Source organism: Monopterus albus, unplaced genomic scaffold, assembly GCF_001952655.1.
Source record: "Monopterus albus unplaced genomic scaffold, M_albus_1.0 scaffold19.1, whole genome shotgun sequence".
In the NCBI taxonomy this organism is placed as follows: Eukaryota; Metazoa; Chordata; class Actinopteri; order Synbranchiformes; family Synbranchidae; genus Monopterus; species Monopterus albus.
In genome coordinates this window covers 339702-353225 of record NW_018127899.1, presented here as the reverse complement: position 1 = coordinate 353225, position 13524 = coordinate 339702, and the positions used below count along the sequence as shown (strand labels likewise).

The 13524-nt window shown below is 40.2% G+C and overlaps 3 protein-coding genes across 11 annotated transcripts in view; 2 read left to right on the top strand and 1 right to left on the bottom strand.

The window, feature by feature from the left end:
* LOC109956421 (nucleobindin-2) overlaps positions 1-2492 on the top strand; it is a 9267-nt gene extending 6775 nt beyond the window's left edge. Inside the window, exons 12-13 of one of the 2 annotated variants that reach the window (XM_020593524.1) lie at positions 510-564; positions 1098-2492. In XM_020593524.1, coding sequence (XP_020449180.1) covers positions 510-564; positions 1098-1210 — 168 coding nt within the window. In that variant the 3' untranslated portion in view covers positions 1211-2492. The remainder of the gene's footprint in view (positions 1-509; positions 565-1097) is intronic. The other variant, XM_020593525.1, reaches the window with a different exon arrangement.
* A 92-nt stretch (positions 2493-2584) lies between these two features.
* On the bottom strand, positions 2585-5216 carry LOC109956422 (UPF0676 protein C1494.01; the record flags this gene model as incomplete). Its single annotated transcript, XM_020593526.1, has 5 exons — positions 2585-2895; positions 3591-3701; positions 4024-4166; positions 4577-4733; positions 5154-5216. Coding segments are annotated over 5 exons (654 nt in total), but the record flags the coding sequence as incomplete, so codon positions are not given.
* A 487-nt stretch (positions 5217-5703) lies between these two features.
* On the top strand, positions 5704-12355 carry LOC109956420 (patatin-like phospholipase domain-containing protein 3). 8 transcript variants are annotated; one of them, XM_020593518.1, is made up of 11 exons: positions 6314-6784; positions 6835-6855; positions 7137-7243; positions 8035-8267; positions 8696-8761; positions 9388-9597; positions 10282-10342; positions 10526-10720; positions 10881-11022; positions 11560-11667; positions 11951-12355. In XM_020593518.1, the coding sequence occupies exons 1-11, from the start codon at positions 6756-6758 to the stop codon at positions 12246-12248; spliced, it is 1470 nt and encodes a 489-aa protein (XP_020449174.1). In that variant the 5' UTR covers positions 6314-6755; the 3' UTR covers positions 12249-12355. The 8 variants fall into 8 exon arrangements, with proteins under 8 accessions (XP_020449173.1, XP_020449176.1, XP_020449178.1 ...); XM_020593517.1 differs by lacking the exons at positions 6314-6784; positions 6835-6855 and adding an exon at positions 5704-5753 and having other exon boundaries at positions 7021-7243; XM_020593520.1 differs by lacking the exons at positions 6314-6784; positions 6835-6855 and adding an exon at positions 5729-5753 and having other exon boundaries at positions 7097-7243.
* The last annotated feature ends 1169 nt before the right edge of the window (positions 12356-13524 follow it).

The following is a 13524-nucleotide window of genomic DNA, read 5'->3' as shown; positions in this document are numbered from 1 at the left end:
CTTCCTGTTAAGAGGAAGAACTTCCTGTGTAACAGTATACCTTGTGTTAAATATATGTGTATTTCTGAGTGAAAATATAAGTATGTGAGAGTGAAAATACATGTATGTAAAAGAAGAATATGTGTGTGTATGTGCAAGTAGAATATTTGTATGTGTGTGAGTAGAATATATGTATGTGTGAGGAGAATATATGTATGTGAGAGTGAAAATACATGTATGTAAAAGAAGAATATGTCTGTGTATGTGCAAGTAGAATATGTGTATGTGTGAGGAGAATATATGCATGTGAGAGTGAAAATGTATGTGTGTGAAACGTCAAGAATACATAATGTCTTATACAGCCCCTCATACTATGGCACCCTTTACTACACTGAGAAGAGGTCCCCACTTATTTTGTGACACTAACATTAATGCTCATTCAGTTTGTAGTCCACATTCAAACACTATCATGAATTCATTACACAGGATGTCGGGCGATGGACACTTTATGTTGTTCTTTCTTTTATCAGGCAGTAGAAGAAATGGAACAGTTAAAAGCCCAAAGCTCAAAAGCTGAGGCCAAACGTAAGTATCACATTTCAATGATTGTTTTTTAAATGTCTTTTACAGTAATACACATAGTTATATTTAGTATTGGACTTTCATAAAGTTGGAGGACATTAAAAAAAGAATGGTCATAATCAAAGCAGCAATGACTACAATACATTATTTTGTAGTGCCACTGCCTAGTACGAGTTAAGCTCCAAAAATGCTAGAACGTACAAATGCCACAACTCTGTGTTTTGGAAACCTCCCCTCAGAGCCACAGAAACCATTATAAAACAGCCAAGCAGTGCTCCTTGCCACAAGCAAATTGTGAATTTTATTGGTAAAATCATGGGAGTGCTCTTTTTAAAGACAGAGTTGTGCAGAACTCCTTCAGCGATTGTATCTGAAAAAGAAAAAAAAAAAAAAACTTGAGGGCCATGAGGATATTGTCCTTATTGTCTTTTTGAATCAGGAAACCCGCTCCTCCATCCTGAATGCTTTAACCTTTCATCATGAACTTTCTGATCATGTGAATACAATCTACTTGTGTCAACATGACTCTGTTACAGAGCAGGGAGCTCCTATAGCTGAAGGCGAACCAGCACCAGTTGTACCAGGGAACCGTCAGCCGATGCCCCCTAGTCACCAGCAGCAGGATGTCCCAGTGCCAGTACACTCTTAGCAGGCCTCACCTCTCTGTGTGCTGTGTGAATGCCAGTGTGTTACCTTATAATCATTCCGATGTTCTGGTTTTGGTCCAGGATCTCCAAAACACTGCTTGATAAAAATATGTCTAAGCATTAGGAGCTCATAAGAAAATCTGATTTCAGCGCATCCTGTCCTTCACCTTTCTGGCCAGGTCGGCTGTATAACCCAACTTGAAACGGGAAGCTGCTCCAATTTTCTGTGAGGAAAATTGACCCTTTATCACAACACAGACTCTGTTCTGCATGGGAAATGCTTTAGGATGAAATGAGGAGAAACTTCTGGCCCGATAGTGAATGTTTTGTTTAGTGTTCACTGGAATTCACTGACTCAGAAAAAACAGAGCTACTTTGAAAATTATGTATTCTTCAGGTGAAGAGAGAAAAGAAAAAAATCAATGAATGAAATGGTCCCATCTGGAAACTGTGTGGTAACATCAGTACAGTTTCTTGTAAGAGTTAAAATTACGGCTCCAAAAAGTCATTTGCTTTTTTTTTGTTTTTTAAATAAGGCCTAAACTTACATTTCACAATGTTCATTTTTACATTTGGATTAAGGTGTCATTTTAAATGTGATACTGAATAGATATAATAATGTATCATTCAATATTTAAACTTATTTTGTCCTCCATTGCCTTATAACTGTTTTGTTTTTAAGAGGACTCCAAACTGTGACAGATCCACACACTTCTCTTCACTATCATTTTTCCTGGATGTTTTTTTTTTTTTTGAATGGTTCAGAGAGCTTGCAGCAACACTACATAAAACACACATCCACGTGTATTCTCTAGCTGTTGTCTCATTTAGACCAGATGATTGAAAAACATATTTAGTTTACAGATGTAATTATATAAATGTTTAAATATTTTAGTTTAATATAACTGCTGGTGTTAATGACGGTTTGCTGAATTCTAATGTGCACAGTGTGTTTGTGTGTCAGTGCTCGTATGTGTGATAGAATAATTTATTTTGTACATCACTGCAGATTAAACTGCTGCATGCTGAATTTGGCCTCATCTGTCAAAAACTGTTAAGAGATAAAGACACAAAAATTTAAAAGTATACTTTTGAGGAACTAATATATAATAAGTCTGTTATTTATTTATTTACATCCCTTTTAAAAAGCAACCTCTGTGGACCTCAGTCTAATTAAATTTTTATTATTCCTTTCAAAAAAAATCACCACCCAGCATCCTGTGTAACAAATTCATGATACTGTTTGAATGTGGACTATAAAGTGAATGAGCTTGCAAGTTTAAGGGTTATGTCTCTTTTTACATAACACATTTGCTCACAGATGATATACAATGATATAAAACCCACAATCATATAAAAACTAAGATTTATGTGGAATCTAAGGTGACATTCAGTATTTTGATAGATCCCACAACATGATAAAACACTTTCATTAGTCAATTTGCTGACGGAAGGACAGCGTGTATATAATCACCAGCTGCGTGTGACAGAATTCATGGATAGAAATTCAGCTTTCTCCATACGAGTACTTTAAGCGTTCTTTGAGGTAGGCGCCTGCTGTGACAGGAGGATATTTGTCAGAGCCGTCGCAGCAGGTGATCACAGCCTCGTGATCCGGATGGACGAAGAAAGCCACGGACTGACGTGCGCCAGAGTCGCCAGCAGGCGGCAGCAAAACTCTGTGTATCTGAGGAACATGGGATAACCGCAATAACAAGGTTTCATTTTTTCACAAATTCCAGATGTTGTACTGATGGTCAGTTTATACCTAATGGCATTTTTATATATCCCATGGCATCACCGATAATGTTCTAAACTTGTTGGGTTGAGATGTATGCAAAGTAAAATTTCTTGCAATAATATATAATGTTCTAAACTTGTTGGGTTGAGAATTGTGCAAAGTAAAATTTCTTGCAATAGTATTTTTATGTGGTAAAATTTAAATATTCAATTATTTAATCAGTTTAACACACTACAGGCAGTACACATATCTGCTGCAGGGAGGCTAAAATAAGGGTTAAAAATCGAGATAACTCACAGTATGAAAGTTTTACTGTGGCAGTTTGGGATTTTTTTCAGTCAATGTGGGTAAAATATCAGTCTCTTGTTTTGTATGCTGTAAGAGTTGTGCAACTACTCTCTTTACCACCCATTACCAACAAATCATTCAGTAAAGTGCGATGTATTTATTTATTTATTTTTTATCTAGGTAGTCCCTGTGCTGAAATTTTCTAAATAAGATTTGAACACAAGATTAAAAGTTTAGCCTCTTGCACTTTTGTCATTTTGTTGTCATGAACAAAACAAACAAAAAAATACTTAAGACCAACCAATTCTGCTTATAGATGCATCTTAAATCTGCAAAATTCCCTTTGAACTCACCACAGAGATGAACTGATCACTGGTCCAGCGCTGCAACAGGTCAGCGATGTTGAGGAGGACCAGCCCGGGGATGCTGGGAACAGAGATGAATTCACCAGAACGACTACGGACCTGAAGGTTAACAAGTGTCAGGGGGATTACATGCCTGAGATTGTTTCTAATACTGGCAAAAATCTGTCAAATGTTCACTTTAGAAACACTGACTTTAAAAACAAAGGACAGGTAAGCAATAATCAGTGAAGCCTGCGTTGTATAATTAAAGATAATTTGACAAAGACTTGCAGAAGCAGCACAAACAGGGAAACAGGCTGGTGGGAAAAAGTGGTGGACAGAAGCACAACATAGCTACAATTCCCCAATCTATTGTTCCATGTGTAAATTAAATGTCTCTCTCTGCTTGGATTCAGAGAGGTGGTGATGTCAGTGGTGTTACCTGCAGACCTTCAGCGTTTTGGAACAACAGTGTGATGGTGCCATAGTCTGAATGCTCTCCACATCGCAACTGACCTTCCTTCACTTCTTCATTTTTCACCGGTTGGTAGTAGAGGGACCGCAGAGCTGTGCCGTTTTCCTCAGCTACAGGAGAAACAACAGCCTTGTCACAACCACTGGGTTTAACAGTTAGTCCTATACTGGGAGGCTGCAGAGGGTTAATGAGGCTAACCTTGAACAAGGGAGGTCTGAATCACTAGACTAGCCGGGAGAATGTGTGTAGGGGACCCGACCGAGTAACACTACACTTCTTTTCTAACCACCACCAATGTGCCTCTGCTTAATACAACCTCCTTTAGTGACTAAGCAGAACACTATTTTGTAAATGTGAAGAGGATGCTGTACACACATGCTCAGAGCCTGTGCAGATAAATAAAGCATCATCCATACTGTTTCCACAGATCACCTCACCTGAACCTTTAACCCAAACTGTTGTTTTTAGCCTGAAACCACACACCACAGTGAAAGCAATGAGCATTGTGATCTGTACATACTTCCTATTAAATGGTGTGCACTCAGGAACACTTCGGGGTCCAGACCCAGACTGTGGGACATCACCCTCAGCACCCGCAGACTCAGGTCTTTACAGTGCTGGAAGAAAGACGTATGGATCTCCTGGAACCCCGTCAGGGCATCTGATGATGGCCATTTCTACAGTAGATGAAAACACCACTGTAGATTTTGAATCTGATATTGAGGTTAGGTTTTTTTTTTTTTTTAAATTGTAAGTATATTTGCTGGTACTTCTTTTAAAATAAACATAAGGAAAACAAACATTTTTGTTTGTGAGACTAGCCCTAACCCTAACCCCCACGGCCCTATTCAGAAATAAGTGGTATAGATAATGGATGGGTGGACTCTTTATTAGCCTGCCTATAAAGTGTTGATAGTGACATAGATAAGTCTGACTTCTTCCTACTCCATTCAAGCATGTACTAGGTATAAGCAAATTGATATTGGATTGTGTGTAAAAATGTGTGTTGTTATATCAACTGTTTTATATGCTTGAAAGAATAAATCAAATCAAAAATCAAATCAAATCATTACAAGGTGTACAGAGTGAAGCATTACCATGTCAGGGTGAAGTGAAGTTATGTGAAATGCCTCCTTTAGGTCTCTGGGTCGACGTGGATTCAACCTAAAAAAGCAGTTACCTGAATTTAAAACCAGTAAACTTTAGAAGTCATGTTTTCACCTTCTGAATCCTACCTCTCGCGACCCAGCCATGGTTTGGATTGTGTGCAAAGCTCTTGCTGCTGAATGGTTGTTTCAGTTCATCTGGCTGCATGAAGAATTTCTTGGATATGTCCATAACACGGGCCACCTACCCCAACACACACCAGGAGAAAAACATGCATTCCAATTTAAGCATCTCCAACAAATTAAACGCTACATTGCATTGTTTGCTTGCCCCCTCACCTCGTCCTGAGTTATCCCAGTGTTCTTCAGAAAAACAAAACCAACTTCTGTAAAAGCTGCTTTCAGCTCGTTACTCAAGTTGTGCAGCTGCTCATCAGTAACATCTTTCTCACTCAGGCTGTATGCACCAAAGTCTACTACTGGGATACTCATTTTAAAAGCCACCAGGTTGAAATATATAACAAGCACAGGCTGTCATAAAGTGACCTAACAGTTGCGCTGTCGTCGTTGCTGTTGCTGCACAAGGCTACTGTGAGTGCTTTGGGACTGAGGAGGGTCTCACAGCAGCACCCGCTGCTCGTTGAGGACTACGTTCACACTGCAGGTCTTAATGCTCAGATCGGATTTTTCTTTTGCGCTGTTGTTCACACTGTCATTTAAATGCGACTGCCATCTGTCTCATGTGTGAACGGTATATGGCCCTGAGGTGACCCGCATGCGCTGAAGAGGACGTGTTTGCGAAAATAAAAATGGATGCGGCTCGTGATAGCATGTGCGTAGCGATGTACCAGTTAATGTGCAATCGAAATAATAATAATAAGAAGAATATCAAGAAGAAGGACAGCACAAATATTGCTTATGGCCTCGCCTCCTCCAGCGCAGAATTGTGACATGTGTCGCATTTCAATGACATAAAAATCGCATGAAATGCGACGTGGCCGTTCAGACTGAAGTCGCATTGCAAAACATCGGATATGTATCCGATTTAGGACCACATATGAAAGTGGTCTGGGCCAGATTTGAAAAAATCGGATTTGTGCTGTTCACACTGTCATAAGGAAATCGGATATGGGTCACATTTGGGCAAAAAGATTGGATTTGAGCCACTTCAGCCTGCAGTGTGAACGCAGAGTGATACGTGCTTTCACGTCTCCAAAACACCAGAAAAAGTCCCTAGATTTCTCGCTAGTCGCTTTTGACAAAAAGTCGCCAAGAGGATTTGGAAAGTCGTCAGATTTAGCGAGAAAGTCGCCAAGTTGGCAACACTGCTTATAGTGTTTATTGGCGGTTTGCAAGCCAACCTAAGGCGCATTACCGCCACCTGCTGGGCTGGATGCTGGCACGCTTCTTTTCTTAAGTTAATTGCAGGTCGCAACTGGATAACTGCGGTCACTGATCTTTTGCAACCAATATGAAAATGGCTCCTAATGAGACCACATCGACCTGTCCAGAGTGTGTCCAGCTTCTCGCTTAGTGTCAGCTGGGATTGAATCCAGCCCCCCGCAACCCTCTTCAGGATAAGCAGGATGGATAATGGAGGGGTGGATGAGACCACTTTCCACATTCATGTCTAGAAGTCGATCATGATAGGGTGGATGAGACCACTTTCCACATTCAAGTCTAGAAGTTGGCGGTAATACATCTAAAGTTGTTTGCCAACCGTCATTAGACAACAGAAGAAGAACAACATCACTTGCTGAACCTTTGGGCTATTTTATGGTTTCTTATCTCTCAGTGCTGTTTGTAGGTCATGTTAGCTGGTCTCCATTCCCGATCATTTTAATATTTAATTTCAAAGAGCTGACATTTATACCTGGCCTCTACACCTGAGAAGATGTTTGACCTGGAGAAAAAATGGAGCATCTCCTTTGCAGGCTGCGGTTTTATGAGCATTTATTATGTCGGTACCACCAGCTGCATCCTCGAGTGGTTCCCTCGCTTCATACAAGACGCCTCAAAAATCTGTGGCTCTTCTGCAGGGGCTTTGATAGCTGCTGTTCTTACTCTTGGAATTCCCCTTGGTAAGTTGGGTGTCCTGTGACTAAACTTCATTTTTAAAAAACCTGACATTTGAACTCTTTGTTGGCAACTTAACGGATTAGGTGAATGGAACGATATTCAAGGTGTTATTTAATCCACAAAATGTAATTAGCCTATATACTTCGGCATAGTTCCAATGCACCAAGCAGCACTGGAAAGTAGGGACGGGGTGATGTGGCTTTTTCTCCATATGATTCGATGTACGATTTGGTGTGTTGTTCGATTCAGTCACGATACAGTTAAAAATTCAATGACAATAGTGTATGACTAGTTACTTGTACTTTATTCCTCTTTTCCCCCTTTTCTAGCACCGATTTGTTTATATAAAGAACAACCAAAAACATGAAGTCGCTGATGTATGGAGACCACTCGATATAGTATATCGCTAGACAAACTGATGCATATTGTGATGTTTTTATAACGCGATATATTGAATTTTGATAAATTGTCCCATCCCTATTGGAAAGTAAATGCAACTACTTAATATAAGATGTTGTGTATCCACCAGCCTGATACACATTAAAAGGAGAAGTAAGTGAGATGAAAACATGACTGTCTAAAACAGTAAAAGCATGAAACAAAACAGCTGTCTGGTCTCCTGAGGCAGTTCATTCCATAGTCCACCGGCCTGTCTTCTCTAGTTTTTAGCTCTAACTTGACTTGAAACTCATAATACAGAATACATTTCCTGTTTACTATGCATGTGACTGTACATATAGAATTGCAGTTCAATGTTTCCATCAGTATTTAATTACTGTGTTCCTCTGTGCAGAAAAATATTGTGCTGACCTGATGTTCATGGCTAAAGAGGCCAGGAAGCGCAGACTAGGGCCCCTGCATCCAGCGTACAACCTGCTGCAGCTTGTACAAGACTCTCTGCTGAAGAACCTTCCAAAAGATGCACATATTAGGGTCTCCGGGAAGCTGTGTGTGTCCCTGACCAGAGTGCGTGATGGGAAGAACATGCTAGTGTCAGAGTTTGACAGCAGAGAGGAGCTCATCCAGGTATGTCTTAGAGTTTGGAAGCTAAGATGACCTTTTACCCAGCTAGCCAGCATTAAAGTTAAGAAACACTTCAGTATCTTAATTACCAACACTGTAAAATGTAAGAACCTGATAAGGAAGACAGGTTGTCAAATGGAGGCCGGGGTTGTAATGGGAGGAATTTCTTGAAAATCTGACCTACCCTCCTTGACCAGAACTGAAAGAATGATTCAGCTACGGTGAGGAGTTAAAACCGAGGGTCACAGCTATTTTATAGCTGATGTAACCAATCTAATCATATACTGTATGCTGTTTTGATCATGAAGCCCTTATCCCTGGAAATAAAGTTTTAAAACCTTTCTTAGCCCGTCAAAATAAAATAAACTGTATTTGTCTGCAGAGGGAGGGTGTTTCTTTAATTGATGCACAGTACTATCTGGCTTTTCCAGGCCCTTTTATGCAGCTGCTTTGTTCCATTCTACTGTGGTGTTATTCCACCCACCTATCGTGGAGTGGTAAGTACTAAAGCCAACCTACACACTGACATCTCTGACATGGAAAGTTTTCTCAAAAGCTAGGAAGCTTACAGCTCAACATCATTTATCACTTGTTGGGCAATCAGCTCATTTGGGAACTGTGTTTAGGTCTAGTACACCATGCCGATATTAAATGCAGTTTGGCTGTGCTTAAGTTAAAACTAAATTAAAGCAAGATATTGTTATTGACTGTTTTGCACATTCAGATTTGCAGCATCTGTTTCTTACCCACAACCTCTGTATTGTGGCAACTTGTCTTGCTCCCAGTGCATGACCAAAATGTTTAAACTGCCCTCAAAAGTCAAATTTGGGTAAACATGACATGGTTTGGGCATGTATGCACATACTTAGACTGACATGATATATCCTGTTTATTTTAAACCACACATTGTAACTTTCACTCGCTTCAGACTTCACACTTTCTCAAGATCAGCCTGTCAGATTGATTGGTCATTGCATTATTTATTAATCATTACATCTTCATGAACAATCTGTACAGTATTATTTTGGACAGTGTTCATTGGTTTGAATATGTGAGAGCATATGGCATATCACAGTATGAATTCATTTCAGGTTTTAACTTCTGGTTACACCCTCCTGTGCAGCACTGTGTGGATGGTGCCATCAGTGACAACCTGCCTCGTTGTCACCTGACAGACACAATCACATTCTCTGCGTATGCTGGTGAGAGTGACATCTGCCCCCGAGTGAGCACACCCAACTTGCATCAGGTGCGCTTCAGCAACGTTAGCATCCAGGTCAACTCAGAGAACATGTACAGAGTGACAAGCACCTTCTTCCCTCCACAGCCTGAGGTGAGACACAGCAGATTATGACTGCAGGTTACAGCAGCTAAACCACTTTTATCAGTCCGGTTAACTAACAGCTGAACACTAGTGACTAGTAGTGACATCTGCTGAAAAGGTTGGAGCATCATAAAGAAGTTATCTCACTCTACAAGTATGATTCTCTACTTTGTCATATTTTCCGCCAGTCTCACCTGTACTGCTGCATGTATTCACCCTTCTATTCCCTACCATGGTGGAGGGAAAAGACAGCATCACATAACATAATGTGAACACTGACAAGGCCTGACAATGTGTCATCTATTTGGTTTGTGTTTCATGTATCTGAGCTTAGACACTGATTAAAGGTTTAGCAGATGTTCGGGGGAAACAGATTTCTCAGAGGAGTTGAAAACATGTTTCCAAAGTTTGCTGTTAAACCCCAGTTTAACCAGCTTTTGACTAGGAGCTGGTATGGTTTTTGAAATTGTATTTGTTTATTGGGGGAACACTCTTAAGATCAAGGACCTCATTTACAAAAGTGCCCTGTCCTCTGCTAGTCTGAAATTGGTTATTGTGACCTTGAATACACAGCACATACAAACTCGGAGGCAAATCTTGTGAAACCAGTGGACTGTGGAGGCCTGTAACATTATGAAGACTAAGCAGATGTATGTACACTCCATCCTCATCAAGTACTCTTGGATTTTGTAGGCAATGGCTCAAATCTGCCAGAATGGATACATGGATGCTCTCCGCTTCCTGCAAGACAACAGTAAGGGAATTTGATAAAAAAAAATAAAGATAGTGCAATACTATAAAAGAAGGTGAGGAAGGATTTCAGTCCTCCTAATACAACAGCACTGTCCAGATAAAATGTCACTACAGCCAAATGTTGTGAGTTGTCCAGATCTCCTTATTGCAGAAATCTTCTTGATTTCGAATCGTCCCATTCCAGATCTGATCAGCAGTGAGTGTCCACGAAGACGTTTGGAAATGCGTGTGCTCAGACCTGCTTGCTGTGAGCTGGTGAAGCATGTGGCTGAAGAGTCTAATGAGAAGACACCACAGAATCAGCAGAAACTACATCAGAAAGCGCACGTTTGGCTGGATCCCCAGCTCATAGAGAACCTCCCAGTTAACCTCAAGAAGGGTAAATGAAGTGCAGGCTGACATGGTTGTTTTAGGCCAAAAAAAAAAAAACTGTTCAAATTCTACTATGATTTCAAACCAAATAAATGTACTGCTATGCCAGTACAGTAAGTTAATGCAAATAAAACTAAATGCAGTGTTTGTTCTACTTTTTGTGTCAGTATTGTGTGAAGCCTGTAAAGAGGCACATCCTTCTGGTGGTCTGTTGTCCCACATGACCGAGTATCTGCCAAAGAAAGTGTCATCTTACCTGCAGATCCCTCGTACTCTCCCCGTGGAGTCGGCCCGCTCTCTGGCACAGAGGTACACTGAACCAACCTGTATTCTTTATTACTATATCAGCTTTAAATTAATAAACAGGTTACAACAAATGCTACAGATGATTCGCAAATCCTCTTTGACCTCGGTGATAATAGTCTTTAAAATTATGTTTTGGGATGGTATGATGCAACATCTACAGAGTTAAGTTTGTTATTTATTTTGGTTTGTACTTATTTGTCTGGGATTTTGTATTCCACTACCTTCCTCTGACATTTGCAAATAAATATTTTTCATCAGATGTAAGATAAGCTGCTATTTTTCCTTCCATATTCCATTTATCATTTACAAGTAATATGAAAGTGTTTTTATCTGTAGAACCAGAAATAACCATTTGCTACCAACAGAAAAACTACATTTTTTTTCTTCACAATGAGAACTTTTATTCTTGACTTTACTAATATCTGCAGCTTTCTCTCAAGTGAGATTTGAATGTAGGATTTGTAAAATGGTCACAGCACTTTTTCTACACAGACAGCATGTGCTAATTTAACTCTCCAAGACTTTGCCTGCTCCTTCCAGACTAGTGGATTGGATCCCAGATGTGTCCAAAGACATGAGCTGGCTCTCTGGTATGGCTGGAAACCTATACAAACAAGCTTGGAAAGACAGTGTGGAGGAGAGTGACAGGTATCCAATGTAAAGATTATGTCTGTTGACCATGGTTTCTTTGGTTCAGACATGCTCTGTTGCTTGGCATTATCTCAAAGTACAAATGAGACCGACTGGTCAAGTTAACCTGTTTGTAGATTGTTCACGAACAGTCTGTGATTGGATGAATTTCGGGGTCATGAATGTGAGCAAAGTCTGTTATAACAGTCTGACATGTTGATATTGCCATGATTCGGTAAAATAACTGCCTGAAACTTTGCTACCTTCTGCATAATCCATCACCACCCTGTGCTTTTCCTAGTGAGATGCCACTGCGCAGAAGTACCAGCCTGCCCCTGGGCCTGAACCTGTGGGCTCAAGGAAAAGAAAATGGAAACGATCTCCTGATGACCCCAGAAGCCACACCCACCTCCAGTCTCACCTTCACCTGGAACGCGCACAGCGAGGGGCTCCGTGTACCTTTGACTCCACCTGCTACGCCCACCCTCAGCCCTACCTCAGTGTTTGATGAAGCTGCCACAACGTCACCGAAGAGCACAGGTAGAGGATGGGGTTTGAGCAGAGCTGTGGGGTGGTTCCGAAATATCACATCTGAGTAAACTTAATGTCTCAAGAAAACTGATTCAGTGTCCCCGTCTGCTTTCAATTAAATATATTTGATATTGCACTTAAAAGCGAGAAAATGTTTAATAAATGAATGAAAACATATCCTGTGTTTTTTGTGGTGTCACTATCAAAGAAAATAACTTGTGGTAAGCCCCTCTTGCACAAGTACATTTTTACAAAAAGTCGATCATGATGCTGTGAATAATGTGCAAGGTGCCATTCAAATGTAACAAACCAACAGAGAATTATCATTTGCCACATCTCATCAGAGCAGTTTAGCTCTTTGGACTGTATTGTTTTGGATGCAACTCGAGTGTTTCGATTAATTCTTATTGTGCATTAACTTTGTTTCCAACAGCAGGCAGCTGTTTTAAGTAAAAACTCTGATAGCTCACTGTTTATGGTTCCTGTCCAGCAGACAGGTTAGCAGCTGGCTGGTGAACAAAGCTAGATCTTTCCCACAGCTGGTGGGTGACTATTTGACTTTCTGATGTTGCCTAACACATTGTAACTTTACTTTGGATGAAGAGGTCAAAACTTGAGTAACAACTCTATAATCAGGCATCAACATTTGACCTAAAAAGATCTTAGTTAAAATGTGTTCAGATATTGCTATACAGTACATTTAAAGAGATTTGTATTTAGCTTTGAAGGAAAACCACACAAAACATAGCAGTTTCTCTTAAAGATGAAAAAACAAACAAACTTTCAAGTAGTCAAAAATCCAATTGGAGCAACATTAAGAAAGAAACGGGGAAGTTGGATTCAAGCAGCACCAAAGTATATGCAGGATACAGTGGGTACAGAAAGTATTCAGACCCCCTTAAATTTTTCACTCTGTTATATTGCAGCCATATGCTAAAATCATTTAAGTTCATTTTTTTTCGTCATTAATGTACACACAGCACCCCATATTGACAGAAAAACACGGAATTTGACATTTTTGCAGATGTATTAAAAAAGAAAAACTGAAATATCACATGGTCATATATATTCAGACCCTTTGCTCAGTATTTAGTAGAAGCACCCTTTTGAGCTAATACAGCCATGAGTCTTTTTGGGAATGATGCAACAAGTTTTTCACACCTGCATTTGGGGATCCTCTGCCATTCCTCCTTGCAGATCCTCTCCAGTTCTGTCAGGTTGGATGGTAAATGTTGGTGGACAGCCATTTTCAGGTCTCTCCAGAGATGCTCAATGGGGTTTAAGTCAGGGCTCTGGCTGGGCCATTCAAGAACAGTCACAGAGTTGTTGTAAAGCCACTCCTTC